General features: G+C 47.3%; 3 protein-coding genes and 1 non-coding gene across 4 annotated transcripts; 3 read left to right on the top strand and 1 right to left on the bottom strand.

Annotated features, from left to right (window-relative positions):
• The first annotated feature begins 227 nt into the window (after window positions 1-227).
• On the top strand, window positions 228-1088 carry LOC133923666 (protein translation factor SUI1 homolog 2-like). Its single transcript, XM_062368955.1, has one exon. The coding sequence runs from the start codon at window positions 566-568 to the stop codon at window positions 914-916; it is 351 nt and encodes a 116-aa protein (XP_062224939.1). The 5' UTR covers window positions 228-565; the 3' UTR covers window positions 917-1088.
• Window positions 1089-1887: 799 nt separating this feature from the next.
• On the top strand, window positions 1888-2109 carry LOC133925694 (small nucleolar RNA U3). The gene has a single exon (XR_009910966.1). It is a non-coding gene; the product is annotated as a small nucleolar RNA U3 (small nucleolar RNA).
• Window positions 2110-2761: 652 nt separating this feature from the next.
• Window positions 2762-4171, top strand: LOC133923665 (CRIB domain-containing protein RIC11-like). Its single transcript, XM_062368954.1, has 4 exons — window positions 2762-2960; window positions 3096-3196; window positions 3330-3411; window positions 3852-4171. The coding sequence occupies exons 1-4, from the start codon at window positions 2903-2905 to the stop codon at window positions 4097-4099; spliced, it is 489 nt and encodes a 162-aa protein (XP_062224938.1). The 5' UTR covers window positions 2762-2902; the 3' UTR covers window positions 4100-4171.
• A 10499-nt stretch (window positions 4172-14670) lies between these two features.
• On the bottom strand, window positions 14671-15527 carry LOC133923664 (vascular-related unknown protein 1-like). Its single transcript, XM_062368953.1, has 3 exons — window positions 15240-15527; window positions 15076-15150; window positions 14671-14983 (listed from the first exon to the last, which is right to left on the bottom strand). The coding sequence occupies exons 1-3, from the start codon at window positions 15525-15527 to the stop codon at window positions 14816-14818; spliced, it is 531 nt and encodes a 176-aa protein (XP_062224937.1). The 3' UTR covers window positions 14671-14815.
• Window positions 15528-17271: the final 1744 nt, after the last annotated feature.

Raw genomic sequence — 17271 nt, 5'->3', positions numbered from 1 at the left:
CAAGGGCAACCTTGCTCGAGTGATCGGAAACCGTGGCCGCCAAGTTTTGTTCTGCCGTAACCCCTCCGAGATTCTCGAGCGTACAGGCACCATCGGACGGCTGAGATCGAGCCCCGCGTAGCAACGTGCCGTCTCCGACGCGGACTCTGCTTCCGTTTCCTGTAGCCGCGATCGCGCCTATAAAACCACGCCGTGGCCGTCCCTTGAGATTGTCATGCAAACGACGAACGCGAACAAAAAGATTCCGGCGATCTCGAGCGCAAGGATCCCCGGAGCCCGCAAAACCGCCGCCGTGTCGACGCTGTCGAGGTCCGAGTTGGAGGCCAGCAACGTGGCGCCGTCCGAGTTGGAAAAGTCCAAGGTGTCGCCGCCGCCGCCGCACGCGTTGGAGGGGTCTTCCTCCGACGAGGAACAGGAGGCGGGCGCCGTCGCAAGGGCTAAGTCCGCGGCGGGGAAGAAGGGGAAGAGCAAGGTCCAGGGCCGCGTACCGTCCAGGAACAAGTACCCGCTCCCCGGCCCACCACCTGCTCAAGCAGGCCGCGAGCGCGAGGCCGGGGACAAGTTCATGTCCTTCCCTGCGGCGAACTTCGGCGACTTGCCGTCCTCGTTCGACCCGCTCGCCGACGCCGCGCGCGCCGAGGACGCGGCGGCGGCCAAGGACGTGGTGCACCTCCGCGTTCAGCAGCGCAACGGCCGCAAGGCGCTGACCACGGTGCAGGGGCTCAGCGCGGGTTACAACTTCGACAAGATCCTGCGGGACCTCAAGCGGGAGCTCTGCTGCAGCGGCATCATCGTCGACGACAAGGACCTCGGCAAGATCATCCAGCTGCAGGGCGACCACCGCAAGAGCGTCAGCTCGTTCCTCGTCAAGGGCGGCATGGCCAGGAAGGACAACGTCAAGATCCACGGCTACTAGTCGCCGCGCGCTTCGCTTATTAGTTTCGAGTCTGCCATCGTCGTCGGATGCTTTGTTTGGTAATTTCTGTCTCGGTTTAGTTGAGCTTGTCGTGTGCCGTCGTAATATGGATTGCAGATGTCATGTTAAGATCTCGTGCTCGTTTCTGGTATTAATAAAGCTGAATATTTTGCTTGCTTGTTGTTCTCTGAATTCTTTTGGTTGCGTGCAAAAATTACTCGATGTTTTGTATATAGCACATGATTCCATCTACTTGATTCTCCAAAACGCCCACAAATTATCTGATCAAAACGTTGCTCACTTTCCTTTGGTTCTGCACAAACATGCAGCAAGCTTGACATATTGTATTCTGCAAAAAGATGCTGTCTTTGTAATGACTTCCAATAACAAGATTCTGCATCAATTGCAGCCTGTTCCTCGACGTTGTGGTACAATATATTTCGAAAAAAACTACATTGGGCACACAATCACGATTCATGAACAAACATGACATATTGTAGAAAGATAAATATATTATGATAATTATGGATGATTTATATTGAACCTTGTGGGCTGTTTATATAGAGTATAAAACTAATCCTACCCTACCATGGAGTTGAGATTGTTAGCATTGCAGCAGTTTATTGCTCTTTTTGAAACGAAGTAGTTTATTGTGCTGCTGGTTAAGCTATTTAGAGTGTGCACTGTCAATTAGAGAAAAGGATTGGCAGAGTGATTCCAACTATGAGTAGAAGCCCATGGGCTATTTGGGGTTGGGGGTGGTGTAGAAGCCCAGATGATAGGATAGGATTGTGTCCAAAGGCCTAGGCCTTTTGCAGAAGAAAGGCCTATGGGCTGCGGCCCAGGACAGAATGCTAACACGATGAGAACGAAACCTGGGGGGAGGCCAGCGCTTAGCGAAAGAAAGTACCACCTCGGAAGCTCTTGCGCGCTGCAACCAGTTTATATACCGGAGCTTTGTCCCAATAAGCACGACCTTACTTGAACAGGATCTGTTCTATAGGATCGTACCGCTGCATCCTTGACTAATAAGGAGGCAAGCACTAAAGCTTGGTTGATGACTGTATGACCTGTGGGCCAGAGCGTGATTAACGGCGAGGATTAGAGCCTGTTGGTTCTGCCCGGAGCTGTAGAGGATCGTTCTCGGTTAGGGTTTACCTGACTGGGGTGGCTCATAGGTTGTCTGACAGGCTCCAAATCCAAATTTTTTTTGTTTAGTTTCGAGTTTTGTCTCTCATAGAACACGCTTGCATTGCAGCAGGGTGATTCACTACTTGCAATGAAAGTGCAAAAATTCAGAAACTTTGTGTGTGGCAAAGAACTCGCGGATGTCTGAATTTCAATGGACATTGCACATTTTCAATATGTTGATGTGCTTTAACTTTTGAATACATAATTTGTTCAGAATATTCCTGTCGCTATGCCTTACAATAGTTTTTTTGTTTAGCATACTAATTACATTCCTTAAATCTAATATTGTCACTAAATCAGTTTTGATAATATGCCTGAACATATAGTTCTGCAGTCTGCCGTCAACTATTAAATCTAGAAAATTGTGCTGTCGTAGTTACAATGAAAAAGAGTTGACAGAGTTCCACGATGATTCTGACATAACATTCCACGATGATCTCCAAATTTTTCAATGTAAGACTAGAATTGCAGTAGACCATAACAAAATAATCACGAATGATGACAGAATTGTTGTTCACTCCAAATCTTTCAATAGAAGCAAGTAAACTAAGGAGGAGCATCAACATCGCCAACAACTCTCTTGAGGTTTGCAGATCAACGCTTTTGCATACATATATCACCAATCCATCATTATGCGCAAGATGTTTCATTCTTCAGAGTCACAAAATCCGGTTGGTACATCCTTGTCAGGGGCCAAAAAAAGTCTTTGAAGCTGTTGCTTACTGCTTGTCCTTGCCTGTTAGTCCTGTCTTCTTGTTTCCGAAGGGCGCCGTGCCTTTGTGGACAGCATCTCCAATGGCGTACAAGGTGAAAGGGATCTTCAAGGGCCTCAAGGTCATCTCCCGGATCTTCGGTGAGTGAATCTTTCTTCACATGTGAACTCTGAAGTGCGACCATGGTGAACAGGGACAAACGCTAGCCACAAGGTCTCAGCTATGTTTCACACATCTTGTTTCTTCCTCGCCTGCTTCATCCATCGTTCTTGCAGTGGTGAAGGAGCATGAGATGGAGATTGGTTATCCGACAGACGTGAAGCATGTCGCGCATATCGGCTGGGGTAGCTCGGCGGGGAATGCCTCTCCAAGCTGGGTAAACACACCTGAATTCAGTGCACTGCCGCAACTTATTGTTCCAAATACTCCTCGTAGATATCTTATTAGTTCATCCATCGTTCTTGCTCATAATATATTGGTATTCTGCGTTATCTTGCATATCCTCGTAGATGAACGGCATCACGGCATCCACGGACTTTTCGTCCTTGGGCAACTTTGCAGCATCCACAGGGACCTGCTGGGCTTCTCAAGGTACGGCGATCAATCGCCCTGCTTTTCGGTACAAAATCCATTGCTCTGTTTGGTGTCTGTGCCTTCTTTAGGAAAGGTTTCGGTTTGCCTTAGCCCTTAGCGGTGGCTTTGTGCGAATGCCTGAGAGCAGAATGGAGAAGCAAAATTGGCAAATTGGCCACATAGGTCATGCCCATGTTGCCGCGTTTGGTTCTCGATCTGGTATCCGACCACGGCCATCTTCTGACCACCGCGTACCACCGCGGCGAGGCAGGCTACGAACAAAGCCGCTTTCGGCGGCGTGTCGGCGCCTGTTCCGCGTTCACCGCTCCGTTTCGCTGCAGATGCATGCAGCGTTTGAACAATCCGCCAAGCTGATGCCATGCCATCACGCGCAACGATTAGTCACATGATGTGTCCTTGCCATACACTGACATGCGTCCACGTTGATTGTTCGACAGACTTCGAGATGCAGCCTCGAGACACGCCGCCTTTCGGCGCAGTTTCAGAGAACACTGGCGGGCGGCAAGACTCGGCTCCGTGCAAACCCGACATCCCAAGGCCGCCGACGAAGACGAGGAGGAAGAAGCCGAAGAACGGCTCGCCAACGGCGTCGTTGAGGCCGCCGAGTCCCAGGGGTTTGTTATCGCCACCTCCGCCACCGGCTGCTGATGCTGCGGTTGTCGTTGCTGCTAATGGCGTGCAATGATCCAAACCGTGTTCTGGGACGATGCTCCATTGCTCGCCTCTAATTGTATATGTACTCGGAAATACCTTGGACCAGTAATACGTAGAAGAGCTACGTATCTTTATATTAAATAGAAGAAATGAGAAACAATTTTACACGATGACCTAAAAAATGGGGATCACAAAAACAATCATAAGCTGAAGAAGCAGAACTATAAGATTACACGCGAAGGAACAACTAGGTACCCTAAAGATTGCCCTAAATCAGATAATCGAGCCGACGCAATGCAGCCGCTCCATGGTTATCACTAACTTCTTTGCCCCATCCTCGCACCACCGAATGATGTCGTTCCTGATAAGGGCCACCAAGTAGTCCGACGAAATATGGTGTTTGTTGAATATGATGTCGTTACACGATACTAAATCCTCCAACAAGTGAGAAGGATCAACAAGTCCAATCCTTTGCACAACTCAGCGACAACACGACTTTGTAAGTCAAGCCACCAAGTATCGAGAGAAGTTGCTGAGGCTGGAGCATGAACCCTCAGGATCTTCCACCATGCCTCCCTTGCCAAATTGCAGTGAAGAAGGAGATGGTTTATAGTCTCTGGTAGCTGCGAGCAGTGCCTGCATGAATCATCGGATTGGAGTCCATGTCGTCGCCTTCGCGCTGCCGTCCAAAGCTGGCCATGAAGGCCCAACCAACCAAAGAACTTAACCTTGGGAGGGGCCTATGTCTTCCATAACAAAGTAGCGCCCTCAAAATGGATGGAACCTAGAAACAAGACATGGTAAGCCGATTTGGAAGAGAATTATCCAGAACTCGACCATTTCTAAATTGCCCGGTCTTCGACGTTTCTCAGGGTGACAGATTCCAGTTGACACAAAATTCGTAGGTATTGTAGAATAGCCGGAACAGATAGCGGACCTGTAATATCTTTGACCCATTTTCTACCCTACAAAGCGTCCCTCACAGTCCTTTTCTTCGAGTTTAAAGGAGCAACACAGTTGAAAAGATCAGGCACAATGGCTTTGATTGAACCACCATTGATCCAGGAGTCTAACCAAAAGAGAATGGAGCATCCATTGCCAACCTCCCACCTGGTTGGAGCTTCGAACAAAGTGACCACCTCTTTCTCATGATGCAAGGGAAGGTTGGCCCAAGGTTTGGAAAGCTCGCACCGCTGCCACAAGAACCACCTTAGTCGAAGAACCAGGCCAGCCAACCGAAGGTCTTGAATGATGAGGCCACCGTATTCGAAAGGTCGGCAGACCATAGGCCAGGAGAGGGAGCATCGTCCACCTGACGTTGTTTTGTCACCTACACACAAGAAGGCCTTCCTAATTTTATCGATTTCCTTGATAATCCAAGGGGGCACCACTGTGGAGATGAGTGTGTGTAATGGGGTTGACGAGATGACGAACTGCACCAGAGTGGCACGCCCGGTTTGGAGATCAGCTTGGCTTGCCAAGTGGGGAGTTTGGCGACAATCTTGTCCACCAGCCAACCGTCAGAGGGACTCCAAGGTATAGAATTGGGAAAGATGATAACCCACAAGGGAGTTCCTCATTAAAGGTGTTGATGTCATTCTTGCCACAACAGATGGGGACAACAACACATTTTTTTCATGTTAGTTCTGAGACCCGAGACCGCCCCAAAGAAGTTGAGGATGGCAAGACGAGCTTGGATGTCCTGATGAGTTGGCAATAAGAAATAAACCTCATCATCCACATAGAGGGAGCAGCTATGGATAATAGAACCTTGCCCCGTAGGATCTAGGATCGCCGCCTCACCGGCCAGAGTCAGAAGACGAGCAAGGATGTCCATGACAATCACAAACAAGAAGGGAGAGAGGGAGTCACCTTGTCGTAGACCTCTGACATGGACATGGGTAGGTCCGGGGATGTAAGTGAGGAGGATCTGGGTTGTCAAAGAGCTCAAATGGCCCCGATCCAACAGCACTAGCGAGGATTGAACCCCCACGCCCTCAAGACTTCCAGGAGGAAGGCCCAGTTAACGGAGTCAAAGGCCTTGGAGATGTCAAGCTTAAGCAAGATCTTTGGTTGTTTGATCTTCTTGAGTAGCCTTGCAGTGGAGTGCACCAACTTGAAGTTGTCATGGATGCAGTGACTCGTGATGAAAGTGCTCTGACTGCAATAGACAAGTGAATTGAGCCGAGGAGTAAGCCAAAGGGCCATGGCCTTTGTGATCAGCTTGCCAACACTGTTTATGAGACTGATGGGGTGGAAATCAGTTGCGGTGGTGGCCTCCTCCTTCTTCGGTAGCAAAGTGACCAGTGCATTATTTAGCAGATTGAGGCCTCTACGATAGCTGATGGCGAAGGCGCTGATGGCTAGAGTGATATCATTCTTTATGACCACCCAGACAACATAGTAAAACTCAACTGTGAACCCATCGATCCTTGAGGACTTATTTAGGGGCATGCTCTTAATGGTTGCAAGGATTTTCGCCTCATTGAGTGGCTTGGTCCAGTGAGCTCAGGTCCAGGGGGGAGATGTCAAGCTCTTGCAGGTTGATGATGAAGTCCCTAGCAGGAGCAGCCCCCAGGATGGAGTTAAAATGGGTGAACAACGTGTCCTCCATGGCCGAGTGTGAGGAAACAGAGACAACTGCCGTAGAGAGAGAGAGAGAGAGAGAGAGAGAGAGAGAGAGAGAGAGAGAGAGAGGTGATTAAGTTTTTTTTGCATGCGGAACTTGGCAAAAGAGTGAAAAAGTCTGGTGTTGGCATCACCGTCCCGCAACCAAGCAATTCTAGAGCGATTCCTCGCAATTGTGCGTTCAAGGGAGCCCAAGCCTAAGCACAACATCTTGAGCCTTTTGCGGAGCTCAGACTCCACCAGCATGAGGGCACGGTGCTCCTGGGTAGTCTCTAAGTGAAGGATGACCTCATGAGCAAAGAGCAACTACTCCTTGATGTTGCCAATGGTCGTACTGCTCCATCATTGGAGCTCTTTGGCCACGCGCGTGAGCAAGAAATGCAGCCACAAAAGGGGAGGCTTGGACAATTCCTCAGCCTTCAACATCCATCCTTTTTGTACAGCTTGAAGGAAGCTCGGCATCCTAGCCCAGAAGGTCTTGAAATGAAAGCAATGCCTTCGATGAATGTGTACCGAAGTTGAGAGGAGTAAGGGACAATGGTTTGAGCATTCCAAGGACAACGCTTGCAAGAAGCAATCGGGAAAAAGCGGCATCCCATTCGAAGGATACCAGGGCACGGTGGAGTCTCACCAGAGTGGGAGAAGCCCGCTCGTTAGACCAAGTGTAAATGTCATCCAAAAACGTGTAAGTCCTAAAGCTCCTGCTCGCCAATGAAGCGGTAGAACCTTGCAATAGAAAGCTTGTTAATGTTAGCGTTGCTCTTATCCATGGCTGAGGCAATCATATTGAAGTCTCTGATGAGCAACCACGGTCTAGGCAGCCGCGCACGGACATTAGTGATCTCGGCAAGGAAAACGTCCTTAAGACCATCATCGTTAAGCTTGTAGACTGTTGTATGAAGAAATTGCTGGACGCTTGTGAGGAAATGTGGATGAAAACAGAGAATTTGTCCACTTGGACAACAGTTAAGGATAGCGGATGTCTACACGCGATAAGCACACCACCCAGAGTATTAGTGGCAGGTAAGAAGGAATACCCAAAAATGGCAGGGCTGCAATTTTTGTTAATTAGATAAGGGGTAAAGTTCTCCAGCTTCGTCTCAATCAAGCATAAAACTGACGCATTATGGTCTGCGATCATAGTTCAAACAACATTTCGACGGGCCTCACAATTAAGGCCATGGACATTCCAACTGAGAATGTTGAAGATATCCATCCATAATTATGACAACCAGCTGACGCCGCTCAGGCTAGAGCCACAGATTAGGGTGGTGATACCCTGGATACAAGGCCTTGATAGGAGAAAACCTCCCGGATAGCTTGAATGTGCTGTTTAGACAAAGGCTGCTCGAAGATCCGAAGATAGGCCTAGTGGAGCTGCGGCGAGATAGACTCACCATCCTTGATTAGGCCAAGACGGCGTATTAGCAAGACCTCCCATGTTTGGATGGCAGCACGGATGAAAGCCGGTTCTGGGTAGCCAAGCGGTCACTCCTCCTGGGGCCCCAGTCTGAAGCAGGCACCTAAGAAAACCTTCTTGGAGGTGTCATGAGTTGAGCAGGAATCTCCCTAGCGAGGCCATGAAGGAAGGAGTGCATCAAGGAGCTCCCTATGCAGGCCTACATGCCTTCAGGCCAACCTATCATCTAGAGCTAGGGCGCTAGCCGCAGGGGCAGCATGGACAGCAATGCCATGCCGAGGGTGATTCCTTGGACTCCTGTTGGCTGTCCGACAACAGACCTGGTTGCTGAGCCACGATCCGGTCCATGACGCTAGGCTTCATGAAGTGGAATGTAAAGCGGGCCGAAGTCCACGGTCCTTTGGAGGCGGGGAAGCAGTGGAGTGATCCATCTCCACGTGGGGGTCAGATCTATTGGCGTCAACAACCTCAAACTGTCCAAAACACTCACGAGACTTGGGAATCTTAGGACGCATCGAGTACACCAATGAGACGTGTCAAGTGCGCACTGGCAGAGCCTAGGTGAGGACCCCTGGTCTTTCTCGGGGAAGGCACTCCTCCACCATAGGGTCAAAGTCCCTAGGAAAGCACTCGTCACGGGCAGAGATAGAGATAGCCATGGGGTCCAGCTGCCCACCCTGAGATGCCCCGAAAGGTGGCCGCCTGTGACATGGCCCCCCCTGCGCCCTCTGGGGGCACCAGACAGGTTGCCTTGGGAGGCAAGACACAGACGGATCCGAAGGAGATCTTCACAGAGCTCGATGGGGGAAGAGCATGGTTCGCCCAGCGAACATCATAGAAATGGCCACCTCCCCGCGAGGTGGTCCACGCTGCTGGACCTAGCAACGGTAGGATCAATAGCCGCCTCCCTACTGACAGGCCAGAGTGATCCATGCCACTAGCGAGCCAACCGTCAAACTCACCGTCTCCATCGTCAGAAGGAACAGAGCCGTCATTGCTGGAGGACAACCGACAACGGTCAGGCTGGCAGACACCCTCCTTCGCCCCTCGAGCGGCGATGGGAAGGCAGGCGGAGCACACGAAATGGCCGCCGTGATCAGAGGGACGACACCCTGCCACGTCCACCACTCCGCTTCATTGCCGCTTCTCTACCGCCTCTAATCTCCCATGGATTAAGGCGTGAAAGTTCTTGGGCTATACAAGCATCATGAACATCTCAGAACAGAGTTTCAGGGAAGGAAATAATGAGAGCTTGAACAATGAACCACACAGCTGATGTTTCACGTTCCTGCTTGAGCACACAACCAATTCAATCACAGAACACTCAATCCACTCAACTGAATGCCTGTATTGCAAACTCCAACCAGTTCCACAAGTGCATATATACAAATTGAAAGAAAATTAGAACATAGAGAGAGACGCAACACTCTAGACTAGGTACAAAGAGGTAAGTGAGACTGGGAAGAGAAGCTATAACAGGGGAAGAAGAACCAGGGTTGAAGAGGAGGGAGAGTGCGAGGAAGAAAATGGTAATCCTGATGTCTCCTTGTGAAGCCTCTTATGCACACATTGCCTTCCAGCCGAGTGGGCCTCCGGTCCAACCCAACATCTAGCTCAGCGTTTGGCCTGTCAGCCCAGGACGTGGCATGATGCATGCTAGAAGTTTTCTTTTGCGAAGCCACTTCCCGAAGCTGTGTTCTTGTCATGCACTGACATGCGTGATGCGTGCTACAGTGAATGTGTGACAGATATCAACTAGGAACATCCTCGGAGCATCTCGCTTTTTTGGCATAGTTTCATAGCACACCAGGCACCAGCAGCACTGGGTGCCCTGCCTCGACGTTCCTAGGCCACCGTGGAAGCCAAGGAACGGTCACCGACAGCGGTTTTGAGATCATTGATATCGAGGGACTCTTTTAGCTTCATCGCCGTCAGCAGCTGCTGTTGTTGATGCTGGTGTCACTGTTGCTGCAAATGGCGTGTAATGATCCAATGCGTGTTCAAGGTTGTGTAGGCAATGCTTGATTGGTCATCTCTGTTTTTGCGTCAATTCTATGTTTACTGACTTGTATTGCAGATGAGATATGCGACGAAGAAAAGGTGTAACAATGAAACTTTCCTAGAATTGGCATTTGATCTTAATTTCTTGTCATGGTCAGTTGTGAAATTCTGGGGGTATTTTTTCGGAGCATAATCCCTTTTCTTTACTATTTTTTCTTTTGAATTTTTCTAAACACTATATAGTTTAATCTCTGGGATTTATGTTTGTCATTTTTGGTTTTTCCCATGCACATAACAGTTTAAAAGATAGAATTCAACAATTTGTGAAACTTAATTTAACAATTATAAAAGTCATATTAAATAATTTGTAAGGCCAAATTCAACATTCTAGTACCATGTTAAAAGTTTATTTGAAACGGACTGGTAGGAGAGCTGCCAATAATATTGATAAGAAGAAAAGCCCAATGGGCTAAACAACGCTTGGTTAATTAGTGAAAACCGAGCCGAAAATCACAACACAACGGACAACTACTTAACTATACTAGGCCTAAGACACCGCAACTCTTGACCATTTACCTAGCTAAACTATGACTGAGATGGTAAACACTGCAAAACAGCCAAAACCGGGCTCGAACCAGAGGCCACCCGAACCATAGGAAAAGAACTCTAGAACGACACCACCAAAGAGGGCACGTCGTCAAAGGTCGGAATCGGGGTTTTCACCCGGAGGACCTCCCAGAGAGGCAAAGAGCACCACATCACCGCCTCCAAGGAGGTAACGACGCATGAGGATGCCGCTGGTGCCGATATCAACACAAGTTTGAAAAGGCTTTTGCTTGGTGATCCCGTAAACAACCATGTGGAGGGGGGAGAACAACCACATTCAAACCACAAGCGCATCGCAGCCCACGTGAAGACACTGCCAACGACACAACTGCTTGCCCCTCAAGCACGCGAAGTTGATAGAACCAACGCCAAGTAGAACTCCCCATGTTAAAAGTTATCTTCAACAATTTGTAAGATCTGTTAAAAGTTATGGTTTTAGAGGAACTAGCAATCATCCCCCTCCCCCACTCCTTCCAATTTCCCCTTTCTCCTATGGAGTCTCCGATCCCCGTGAGACAATCTTGATTTCTTTTAAGGGAATCGAAATTGATTGGAGGATTGTCTATCGTATTAATAAGAAGAAAGCTTGATGGGGCACAAAAAGGTTTTACAACCCCGATACATGATTAGGATTGGGGACTTTTGGTGTGTCCCCAACCCTAAAAGAAAGCCTACTCTCGTGCTAAAAGGCGCCCTAGATAACGCGTGCCCACAAAAGCCCAAAGAGCGGCTTCATCCTTGACCGAACGAATGATCTAGGCTGTGGCCTGCTCTCGATGGTAAAAATGTTTTGATTCCATTCATTCTAATTCGCGTAGGAGACAAGCATGATAAGAGATCTGACTCCTTTACGTGAAGTGTGACGCTTCTTTGCTATTGCCGACCACTATTCATGCACGGAATCTTAAGGCGGCCATTGGCTAGGGTGGATTGCCGCCTGGGCAAGCCATGACGCAGCTTGCCCCCAAGTAACACGGGTGTATCGGCAACCCACAAGAAGATGGTGAGATGTCTCCGGGGTTCGCCAATAGAGGCTGCATGTTATGTTTGAAAACCATCCGCTCTTGGCCAAACGGTCCATAGTTTATAGCTTGTTCTGTTCAGCCAGCCAAGTAAAAAACTTGCATTTCGGTGGTGCTCGGACCTTCCAAAATATGACGGTGAAGTCGGTGACGGTGGAGTCCCAAAATTGCATCTTGTATACTGAAGACGTGGAGTATTCCCTGTCCGCACTCATCCTCCAAACAATGTCATCGGGAGCGTGAGGCCTTAGTGAAACAGCATGCCGATCTTGATTTCTTGGCACATCTTTTACCACCAAACTTGAAGATTGGCTATCAAACTGCTAAAATTACTACTCACGACGAGTGGAGGGACTAAAAGATTGCTCCGGAAGGCCGGTACCAAGAAATATGCACAGAAAAATATTACATGTTGCATTTGGATAACTGTTGCTCCAAAACCGTCCACGGATGCTGCGGCACTAGGATACTCATATGCCAGCGCGCCACATCAGCGCCGGCTCCATCCTCTGGCGATGCGCATCGCCCAAAGTATATGGTTTGAGCAAGTTGCGAGAGGATCAAGATTCAAACAAGGCAAAAGGTTCAAACCGCTGGGACCTTCTTTTCTTTATGTGCATGATGTTGCTGGTCCAACCTAAAGCTGTAAAGCAGTTCCTTGTCTCTTCCGGAGCCAGCCAGCCAGCGATCACTTGCTGTTGCCGATTCCGATGCTTTTGGTTGGCTACGCCCCCCTGCATTCACTGACCCTGTCTGTGACATACCATATTTTCCTCTGGAATATAAACCTGCAACGTTTACTAAGAACAGAAGCATTTAGGTGCACCTTCGCTTTAGTGAATGATGGATGAGTAGGAAATTGGCATTGGCATTTCAGTTGGACATTGTCACCAATCTGCAGTTAGATGCTCACTTCAGTATCTCTCAGGGTCAAATTACCATAAATAATACTCACGTCTACTGGCATACTATTCCCCAATCCAATCATTACAGGCAATGCTTTGGCACTGAAATGCAAATTCTTCTTAGCTACAGAATTCCCCAATACTGTACTGAATGTCCTAGATCCTGCTACGAGCCATTGTGCCGGTTTCCATCTTGACATATGTATTGAATAATATTTTCAGTTAAAACAAAGGTACATTTCTGCGTCTTAGCATTCTCTCCATTTTCCCTCGGAAGATACAATTTTACCTTCAATATCTCCGAAAGTGCCACATGATTCAGACCGTTTGACACTTTTTGTCAGTTCTCAACCAGTAGTTATCGTCGACATCCTAAAAGTGGACTCTGTATTATTCTAAAGAGCTTCCCAACAACTTTGATCATAAAATTTACAACTGCTAAGTTGTCATTAAAAAGTTCCATCAAATAGATGAAAACTAATGATAAAAGTCAGACATGCTAAGTGGGCTTGTTTAATTATATTATCTTACCTAAAGTTCTTCGATGGAAAGTAGCCGTTCGGAAACGCTAGAGGTGTATAATGGAATAAAAATAGTCACAACTTGCAAGATAAAATAACCGTGCCTTTTTTCCAGCCAGCTAATTAGTCGGTATAAGCATCTCGGCCATAGACAGATCTCAAATGAACAGAAGTGTGCCATGCAACGTCCATCTTTCTAATGCTATGTAGTAATTGAGCCCATCGTTGATTTCGGTTCAAGGAATACAAGTACGCGGATCGCGGCAAAGCGAGGATAATATAGGGGACCGGACCAGGAGAGGGCACGCGGTGCTGGCCCGCGCGCTGTCGCCATGGCGCCTCCGCGCACCCGTGCGGTGGTAGCCATGAGTCCATGACATCGCGCGGCGGCGCAACGATGCATGCGCATCAGTTCCACCCCTGCCGCCGTGGCAGGTAATTGCATGTACGTATCACCAGACTAGTCTGGTGAGTCCTAATCTGCTGCTGGTGCAGGACCGGAGGAGCAAATCAGCATGCTGACCGGCCTCACCGTGCCGTTGCTCTCTCCGTGTGTGCCGCTCGCCCGCCCGCCGGCATGCTACTCCGATCCTTAGACGGACTCATGAATTCTCAGCTGAACGTACGTCGTAGCGCCATGATCGAACTCGACTGAAATGGGGATCCCGACCTGTTGGGAGTCAGGTTCACGGGGAAATTAATTGATTATATGTCTTAAAATTAATCAACCTTTGATAATATATCTAAAATTGATCATCTTTGATTATATGTCTAACATGAACTAGTTTGTAATAAATTACGTATTGGATAAGAGATTTGAAAGCTAAACCTTGTTAAAAACTAGCCATGTGGGATATAGTAGGATCAACTTTTAAATATGTTATCAAAAAGTGATCAACTTTAGAGATATAATTAAATTTCCTGTTCACGGACTGCTGCAGTAAATTGGCCCCATCTATACATGAAGTAGGTGTTTTAGGGCTTCCTAGCACCCGAATTTTCAACCATCAGGTCTTTCCCCGCCCAGATCCGGCCGCCGAACCCAATCGCCACCCTGCAGCACTGCGTCGGCCATCGCGGCCTCATCTTCCAGCACCACCACGCCGAATAACACGGCTCGCGCGATGCCTCCGCCCGCAGATCCATGCCGCAGCCACCTAGATCCGGCCTGCCAGAGCGGATCTCGGCCGCCTTCGTCCAGATCGACGGCCGCCGTACATACTGACAGCTGCAGCAACACCACTGGAAAAGAAGGGGAGAGGGAGGGAGGGAATGGAAAGGGAAAAGGGGAGCAGTGGCGGCAGCCTGGGAGGTTTGTCGGCGGAGGTGGTTCGCCCCTCAAGGAGGCACCGAGGGGAGCATTAGTTAGCGGCTTTATCCCAATTCCTGTGTTATTCGTTGATCACAACATCGTGTAATAAGAAACCAGACTGTGTACACCGTATGTTGCACAGGCCGGAAACAATGTTTCCATTATCTAAAAAATGTGAACATACGATGATACAGCTCAACAGCTTGATGGAAGTAGGGTTCTCTCAGCTAACTGAAGAGAGAGAGAGAGATATGAGCTATATTTTTGAAACAAGATATATTAGCTATAATTGTATAGAATTAAACTGAGCACTGGTAGTACATGAACGGCAATCATCCGAGATAATCTATCAACATGGAGATAGGGGCCAAGCAAAGCCCTTTCTTCCTTAGCTCATTACACTCATACAGTGCCTTCTCATTGTTATTATAACTATTGTTCAATTCTTGATCCACATTGGCCACCTGCTGTCGTGAACCCACATCAACAAAGTACTTGGCCTGCAATATTCCAAGAACCTTGTAAGTAAAACAAGGGACACCAAATCAGCATCTGCAAGAAGAAAGAGATGGAGACTGTTTCACAAACGTACCAGTTGGGGCATGTTGAACTCTTTTGCATCCATGGTTGCCATTGACTTCATATCTACATTTTCCATGCTAGCTATCTGCGCAACAACAAACCGTAATTTTATTAGAAGATAAGCTATGCAATTTTGTTGTTCGACAAGCTATAACTGGATAATATTTTCCTTACCTTTGAGCCAGCTGCAGAAGAACATGCAGTATCCTGTAAAGATTCATCTTCTTCGCCGTCGCCGCACATCATCTCCGATGTGATGAAAGAGGCGTCATCATGGAAATAATCAAAGGAAGAAGAGAAGCCAGAGAAGAAGCTACTGTCAGAGACCGCTTCTTGATGCATCTCCCTTCTGCCGTGTGGTGATGCCAGGAAATTCGCAATGTGCATCGCCCAGCTGCTCTCGCCAGCTGACATTGATGTGGCTGCTGGGCTGATGCATGAAGAAGGTGATTTATTCTCCATGTGTATGTGTGATCTGTGCCTGTATACAGCAGCAGAAGAAGAAGCAGGCAATAGCCTTATGTTTTCTAGTTGATTTGGAGCTTGGATGGAGTGGAGGCTCGCTGCAGCTCGTCTTTATATATAGCTGCAGCCTGCATGAAGGAACCGATATGACTAGTTGTATATTTTATCCTGTACAGTATACTGTTAAAAATACTGTTCATATTGTTAAAAAATTCCTCTCAAAGAACCTTTTCGTTGCATATTTTATCATGTAATGATCTCTTAGTCGAGAACTCTCATGGGATGTATGTCAAGCCACCGGCCAGTGTGTGTATATATATATATACAGTAAGTCTAATATATATCTAAATGTAGATAGATCTGTCGCTACGCTAATGCACCCGATCGAGGTCTGGTCCGCGCACCTCTTTCTTCCGACCGACGCGGCTTCCACCCGTGCGCCATCCCCGATTGCGCCCCACCGATCCTCGCATGACTACGACCTCTGAGCCCACCTATTCTATGCACCAGTAGCACTACGTTTACCATCGTGCCACCCCTGGTTACAGCTAAAAAACTATCAGTTATTATCTGCTAGATAGACTAGTTACAACCATACATCTATAAGTATATAATTGCAATACGAGAAGCTAACGAGTTACGTTCTAGATTGTATTACGATTATAATCATATTTCTTAGGTTGTACATCATTAGCTAAGGAATTCGTTAGTAGTTACATTTATTTATAAAGTAATTGCAACTCAATTTTTTTACATTTGGTTGCAACTCTCTGTCTTGTGAATTATAACTCTACTATTTTTTGGATTTTAACTAGGGTAACGTAACAGTATCTAGAGTTAAGTTTAGACACGGCGCGCACACACACACACACATATATATATATAACACGCGGCCGAGCACCGCCTGCTTGACCCGGTGAAGGTGCATCTAGCACCTAAGTGTGGTTTTGATAATTAATGATAATACCTATGAACTAACTATTATGCTGAGAATTGCTAGTAGTTTATTTCATAGGTGATGCATGGAGGATTGAGCATGAATTTATCGAGTAATGTCATGTGATCAAGAGAAATATATCAAGATGAATGAGCTCTAGGTGATACTTGGATAAGTGATGATAATACATATTGACTAACAATTATATTGAGAATTATCAGTAGGATATTTCATAGGAAATGCATAAGTGATAAAGTATGAATTCGTTGAGGAATACCATGAGATCAAAAGATATGCATCGAGATCATTGAGCTCTAAGTAATGCCCACGTGATGAAGAAGAAGCTATAGAAGAAGAGATCTCGGAGTTTGAGGATAGTCTTAAAAATATTAACAATAAGCGTGAAGACCAAAGTTACTTGTGGAGATTAGTAACTAAAGGTATGAAATTATCAATTAAGTTTTATAGATTAACTCATGTGCTATGTACTCGAGATTAAGTTGTGGTTAAGTTCTATATGAAGGTAAATATTGAATTGAGATATTCAATGTGCCGAGTTAGAAGAGCAAGATCAAGACAAACTAGTGGATAACTTGTGTGCTTGATGCTTACGGTCCATACATCAGTGGTGAACTGGAGGAAGATGATGTGAAAAAAAAGTCTTTTGTGCTTGGTGTATGGGAAGCAATCAAGTGAATTTCATGAAGCTTTCGGAAGATCAAGAGAAGATCAAGATGAAAAACTATAGCGAACATGGTACTTTTAGGGCATGTATGTAATTTCGGTAATTCATAATAATATAGT

Source organism: Phragmites australis, chromosome 7 (assembly GCF_958298935.1).
Source record: "Phragmites australis chromosome 7, lpPhrAust1.1, whole genome shotgun sequence".
In the NCBI taxonomy this organism is placed as follows: domain Eukaryota; kingdom Viridiplantae; phylum Streptophyta; class Magnoliopsida; order Poales; family Poaceae; genus Phragmites; species Phragmites australis.
This window is presented reverse-complemented; position numbering and strand designations above follow the sequence as displayed.

What these genes read in the sequence shown, in the direction of transcription:
- LOC133923664 (XM_062368953.1), bottom strand. Translation starts at nt 15,527, where the DNA reads ATGGAGAATAAATCACCTTCTTCATGCATCAGCCCAGCAGCCACATCA. An exon ending in CTTCTGCAGCTGGCTCAAAG is followed by an intron (nt 15,151 to 15,239) that starts GTAAGGAAAATA and finishes GTTGTTGCGCAG; the next exon opens with ATAGCTAGCATGGAAAATGT. An exon ending in AGTTCAACATGCCCCAACTG is followed by an intron (nt 14,984 to 15,075) that starts GTACGTTTGTGA and finishes GGAATATTGCAG; the next exon opens with GCCAAGTACTTTGTTGATGT.
- LOC133923665 (XM_062368954.1), top strand. Translation starts at nt 2,903, where the DNA reads ATGGCGTACAAGGTGAAAGGGATCTTCAAGGGCCTCAAGGTCATCTCC. An exon ending in GGTCATCTCCCGGATCTTCG is followed by an intron (nt 2,961 to 3,095) that starts GTGAGTGAATCT and finishes TCGTTCTTGCAG; the next exon opens with TGGTGAAGGAGCATGAGATG. An exon ending in GGAATGCCTCTCCAAGCTGG is followed by an intron (nt 3,197 to 3,329) that starts GTAAACACACCT and finishes ATATCCTCGTAG; the next exon opens with ATGAACGGCATCACGGCATC.
- LOC133923666 (XM_062368955.1), top strand. Translation starts at nt 566, where the DNA reads ATGTCCTTCCCTGCGGCGAACTTCGGCGACTTGCCGTCCTCGTTCGAC.